Source organism: Gekko japonicus, unplaced genomic scaffold (assembly GCF_001447785.1).
Source record: "Gekko japonicus isolate JY-2015 unplaced genomic scaffold, Gekko_japonicus_V1.1 scaffold4248, whole genome shotgun sequence".
In the NCBI taxonomy this organism is placed as follows: Eukaryota; Metazoa; Chordata; class Lepidosauria; order Squamata; family Gekkonidae; genus Gekko; species Gekko japonicus.
Window position 1 is genome coordinate 64,751 of NW_015168168.1, and position 5,608 is coordinate 70,358.

General features: G+C 50.7%; 1 protein-coding gene across 1 annotated transcript in view; it reads left to right on the plus strand.

The window, feature by feature from the left end:
* Positions 1-5,608, plus strand: part of ARMC9 (armadillo repeat containing 9) — a gene marked incomplete at both ends in the record, with an annotated part of 85,521 nt that overhangs the window by 57,778 nt on the left and 22,135 nt on the right. Inside the window, one exon of the mRNA XM_015414969.1 lies at positions 1,388-1,462. Within this exon, the coding sequence (XP_015270455.1) occupies positions 1,388-1,462 (75 nt within the window). The remainder of the gene's footprint in view (positions 1-1,387; positions 1,463-5,608) is intronic.

Sequence of the window (5,608 nt, forward strand, 5' to 3'; positions counted from 1 at the left end):
CCCACCTGGGTTTTGGCCACTGTGTGACCCAGAGTGTTGGACTGGATGGGCCATTGGCCTCATCCAACATGGCTTATTTTATGCTCTTATCAGCTTCCAGAGGGGATTGGATAAACACAGGGAGCAGAGGTCCTTGAGTGGCTATTAGCCACAAGGTCTAGAGAGAACATTATGGCTGTGATCACACACACACACACTAAATAATCCACTTTCAATGCATTTTCAATGCACTTCCCAGCTTGATTTTGTCAGTTCCTACAGTAAAATCCAGTTGGAACGTGGATTGAAAGTGGATTATTTAGATTGCGTGATCGCAGCCTACGTCTGGGGCAGTGATGCTCTGTATTCCTGGTGCTTGGGGGGGGGGCAACACTGGGAGGCCTTCTGGCCCCGCTGGTGGATCTCCTGATGGCACCTGGTATTTTTGGCCACTGTGTGCCACTGGCCTGATCCAAGATGGGTACTCTTATGTTCTTATGTCTGGGGCAGTGATGCTCTGTATTCTTGGTGCTTGGGGGGCAAGGGTGGGAGGGCCTCTGGAGTTCTGGCCCCACTGGTGGACCTGCTGATGGCACCTGGTATGTTTGGCCACTGTATGACACAGTGCTGGACTGGATGGGCCATTGGCCTGATCCGACAGGGCGTCTCTTACATTCTTCTGTCTGTATTCTTGGTGCTTGGGGGGCAAGAGTAGGAGGTCTTCTGGAGTTCTGGCCCCGCTGGTGGACCTCCTGATGGCCCCTGGTTTTTGGCCACTGTGTGACACAGAGTGTCGGACTGGGTGGGCCAAACGAGAAAAATACAAGTCACGAGCAAAGTTAAATATTTAGGAATAACTATAACTAATAGAAATAGTATCTTGGTAGAAAATAACTATAATAAATTAAAAGAGGAAATAAGAAGAGATTTAAATCAGTGGAAAGATCTTCAATTATCTTTAATGGGAAGAATATCAACAATCAAAATGAACATAAGCCTACAGCTGAACAAAATCCCCGTCAGCTACAAACGTGTGCGACTTAAAAGATTTATATGTTATCCTCCTTTGCCCCTATGAATCATTGTTAGTCCCATGTGAATATGTGTAACTGTAAATCACTCAGAGCCAGCAGCTCTGCAGGATTGAGCGATTAATAAATAGAAAGATATTGTTGTTGTTATTATTATTATTATTTTGCCTCGCTTTCTATTCCGACGCCCACCGTCTCAAAACGGTTGTGGGCCCCTGCGGTCCACTTTGGTAGGGGAGAGTCGTTGGAGGGGCAGGGAAAGCCCTGCTGGAGAAAGTGTCCTTGCGGTGGTCAGGAAGGGATGCAGGCACTGGAAAGGGTGAGGTCATAGAAAGTGTAAAAAGGCCTGACTTATTACCCTTCCGTTCCCTTTTTAGATACATTCCTACGTGAACGGGGCCCTGTACAGCATCCTTGCTCTACCCTCCATACGAGAAGAAGCCCGAGCAATGGTAAGCGACCCCCGTCTGTGATTTGTTTGGTCTCCTCTGCAGATGACTCACAGCAACCCTGGAGGGTTTTCAAGGCACTGGAGGAACAGAGGTCCCGGTCACACAGGCGGGATGATCCGCGGCCGAAGGGGGGCAAATCAGAGCCGGAGCAAAAAGAACCGCGGGAGTGCGATCCAACGTGCCCCCGCGGCTCCGTGCTCCCCCAGCCGATCACACGTCGCGCAGCAAACCGGCAATAGCGCGGTTGTGTGCCTGCGTGGGACGGGGAACGGAGCCAGCTGCAGCGGGCTACCAGCGCTTCCCCGGTCAGACGCCTTCCGTTGCCGCGCATCATTCAGGTAGGTTGGGCTCTGTTGCTAGTACCTTTTTGATGCGCGTTTGTGGGCTGAAGGGACGGATCGTTGATGGGTGCCCGCCACTTCCCAGATGTTGCGGTGTGATCGCGCCCGCTTGATGCGTCCCCGATCCATCCCTCTTGCGGATCAAATCCTCCCCTGTGACCGGGGCCAGAGGTGGGTTTTCCATTGCCGGCCTCTGCGCAGCAACCCTGGCCTTCCCTGGTGGTCTCCAAACTAAGTACTCACCAGGACCAACCCTGCTTAGCTTCCGAGATTTCAAGGCAGAGGACGAACAGAGGTGGTTTGCCAGTGCCTGCCTCTGGATAGCAACCCTGGCCTTCCTTGATGGTCTCCTGCTCTGAGACACCGAGTAAAGGGCGGGGTATAAATCCAGTCTCCTCCTCCTCCTCCTTACAGTAGCCAAATCGCTCGCTCACAACTTTAATGCTAGGAGCTCACAAAGTAGAATTTTTGCTCACAAGACTCCACAGCGTAGAGGGAGCATTGCGTGGTGACCAGGGGTCATTTCGTAGAAAAAGAGGTGCAGGAGCTCATTAGCATAACTCATTCGCATAACTTATTTGCATATGCCACACCCCCTGACATCACCGGAAATGTGTCAGAAGGCAACATCCACCGCTCAGGCGCCACTGGACTGGTTTGGTTTGCTAGCTATTGGGGGGGGGGCGTGCAGGTCTGGCCTCCCCACGGGGGGAGCGCTGTAGCTTGTACCTGAATAAAACTTGGCCTTAAAGGTGCCACTGGACTGTTTTGGCCTGGGGGGAGCTCTGCAACTTACCTGGCTGCTTCTTGCTCTGACTGAGGGCCGCTGGGATCAGGGGGTGGGGTTTATTGCATGTGCCCACCCCCTGGGCTCTTAACTGCCGGAGCTCTGCTCCTGTGCGGTCCTGCAGGACATGACCCCTGGTGGTGACCCTAACTGGGTTTCTGCTGGGCATTTAATAAAGTACTCTGTTCCCCCTAAAAATCTAGCATGCCTATCTTCATGAGCCAGATCCTACTATAGATTTATACTAAAGTACCATTCGTCAAAGCTTCCTTTTCTCTTTTCCTTTGGCTGCTATGTCTTACTTGTTAATTGATTACTTCCTGTTTACTCACGGCCGACTGCAGTGCTCAGGACTGCTTATGTCATCGTTAGTATTATCGTGCTCTGATCCGAATACCACGATAACAAAATTGCAATAATGGCTGCAAAGCTGTACTTATGGGTCCTCAGGGAGCTGATAATTAAGTACTGGTTCATGAGTGAATAGGAAGTGGCGAAGCTGACGCCAAAGGGAAGAAGGAAGATTTAAAAGGCCAAAGTACTGAGAAACCTCAGTCGTGAATTGCTTGTTCATAGTGGTCAGGCTGGTGTTGCCATTGCATTTTGTAAAAAATCGACACAGAGCAAATCTGAAGAAAGATAGGAGGACAGCAGGGAAAACATTGGAATGTATTGTGTTACCAACATTATCATCTGTTCTCCATTGAAAGCTGAGTGAAAGCCTGAGCAGCTGATGTGGAAGCATCCTAAATTAGAGTGAACTCTGGGAAAGAAGAAAAGTCACAGCTCTGAAGGCTCCTGCTTGTCTCATTCTTTCAGTAAAGAAACATCATACTGTCAATGCAGAACATCCCCAAAGGAGTTCTGTTTCTCTTTTCCCCATCTGAATGCACTTCGTGGCCTTAAAGATCTGCAAGCCCCTCCAGCAATGCTGATCTTGTGGGATAATTTTTTTCTGGCCAGTTTTTTCTGTTGAAGTTCTCAGTGCAGAAAGAAAAGCCATTTAGCCAATAGAAAACTGTTACCAGGATCTCTAAACTGCAAGCTGTCAGCCACTTTAGATGACAGTTCTCAGCTGCTGCAAGTTAATCACTTCTGTTCTCAGCTGCTGCAAGTTAATCACTTCTGCCAGCCTAAGCAACAGTTCTGCTAACAAGCTGGCAGGTGGGGGTGATGACTTCTGTAGTCAAGAAAGGTAGCACTTAGGCAGGAAAACTCTCTGAAAGGAGACCAGTTTCTTGACACAGAGTTAGAAGGGATGCTAGAGGTCACCTACTCCAACCCCCTTGCTCAGTGTGGGAATTATTCCACTACAGCACCCCACTCTGCTTAAAGGAGCATGCGCCTTTCGAAAAATGTCTAAAAATGATTGGTAAAAAGGATTTACAGGAGAAATTCTTGTGGGGCTGTGCCTTTAAGAAAGGGGGGCAAGGCCCTCCAAGGCCCCACTGTAGCCACAGGCCTGTCCCTGTCCCCCGGTCCTGCCACCCTTTGTGGTTTGGGGCACAGTGCAGAAAGAATGGGGCAGTAGCTGGGTTTTGTCCTAGTAACAGCCGCAACAGTGCAATAATGACGACTAGCCCGATGGCGAAGCAGGGTCAGCCCTGGTCAGTATTTGAATGGGAGACCACCAAGGAGTATCAGGGTCACCATGCAGAGGCAGGCAATGGCAAACCACCTCGGAAGAAAAAGGGTAGAAGAAGAGTTGGTTTTTACACCCCACTTTTCTCTACCTTAAGGAGTCTCAAAGCATCTTAGAATCGCCTTCCTTTCCTCTAGCTACAACAGGCACCCTGTGAGGTCGGTGGGGCTGAGAGAGTCCTGAGAGAACTGGGACTGGCCCAAGGTCACCCAGCAGGCTTCATGTGGAGGAGGAGTGGGGTATTGAGAGCCAGTCTGGTGTAGCGGTTAAGTGCACGGACTCTAATCTGGGAGGAAGAAGAAGAAGAAGAAGAAGAGATTGGATTTATACCCCGTCCTTCATTACGCAGAGGAGTCTCAGAGCGGCTGACAAACTCCTTCCCCTTCCCCTCTCCAGAACAGACACACCCTGGGAGGTAGGCGGGGCTGAGAGAGCTCTTTCCAGAACTCTCCTTGAGAGAACAGCTCTGACAAGAACTATGGCTTGCCCAAGGTCATCCAGCAGGTGCAAGTGGAGGAGTGGGGAATCAAACCCGGTTCTCCCAGATTAGAGTCCGCGCACTTAACCACTACACCAAACTGGCTTGGGAGAACCGTGTTTGATTCCCCGCTCCTCCACATGCAGCTGCTGGTGTGACCTTGGGTCAGTCACAAGTTCTCTCAGAGCTGTTCTCTGAAGGGCAGTTCTCGAGGGAGCTCTCTCAGCCCCACCTACCCCACAGGGTGTCTGTTGTGGGGAGGGGAAGGGAAAGGGGTTTGTAAGCCGCTCTGAGACTCCCTTGGGTAGTGAAGGGCGGGGTATAAATCCAATCTCTTCTTCTTCACCACTCTTAACCACTCGCCTTGCATACCCTACAGGGTCGCCATGCGACTCGACAGCAACTAAACATATAAATAAATAAAAAGCTGCAAGGCCGTCAGTGTGGTCCAAGCGGAACCCATTCCGTTGCTCACAAGTAGTTATCTGCAATGAAAGTGTGGCCGTGATGGACCCGCAGTGCATTGTGGGTGGAAGCGTCTGTCCTCCGTCCCGTTGTTGCTCATGATTAATGGGAAGAGGTGATGCGGGGCTTTTCTTCAAGCTGCTGTCTTTTGGAGGAGATAACAGAGCCCCTCCATTAAACAGCCTGGCGAAAGCCGGTCTCCCTCCTGACCGGCCCTCTCTCCCTGGATGGATGGGGGGCTCTTGCCTGCCTGCCTTATCTTATCTCTCTTCCCCAATTCAAAGCTATCTCCGAAAGACATGACAAGGGGACTTTTGGATTGTCTTGTTTTTAAATTGTCTCTCATTCTCTTCTCACTCTGTGCCCTTTGAGAAAGGATTGTAATTCTGCTTGGTCCGCAAGAACCCTGTGGGGGGGGGGGGGGGGGGGGTGC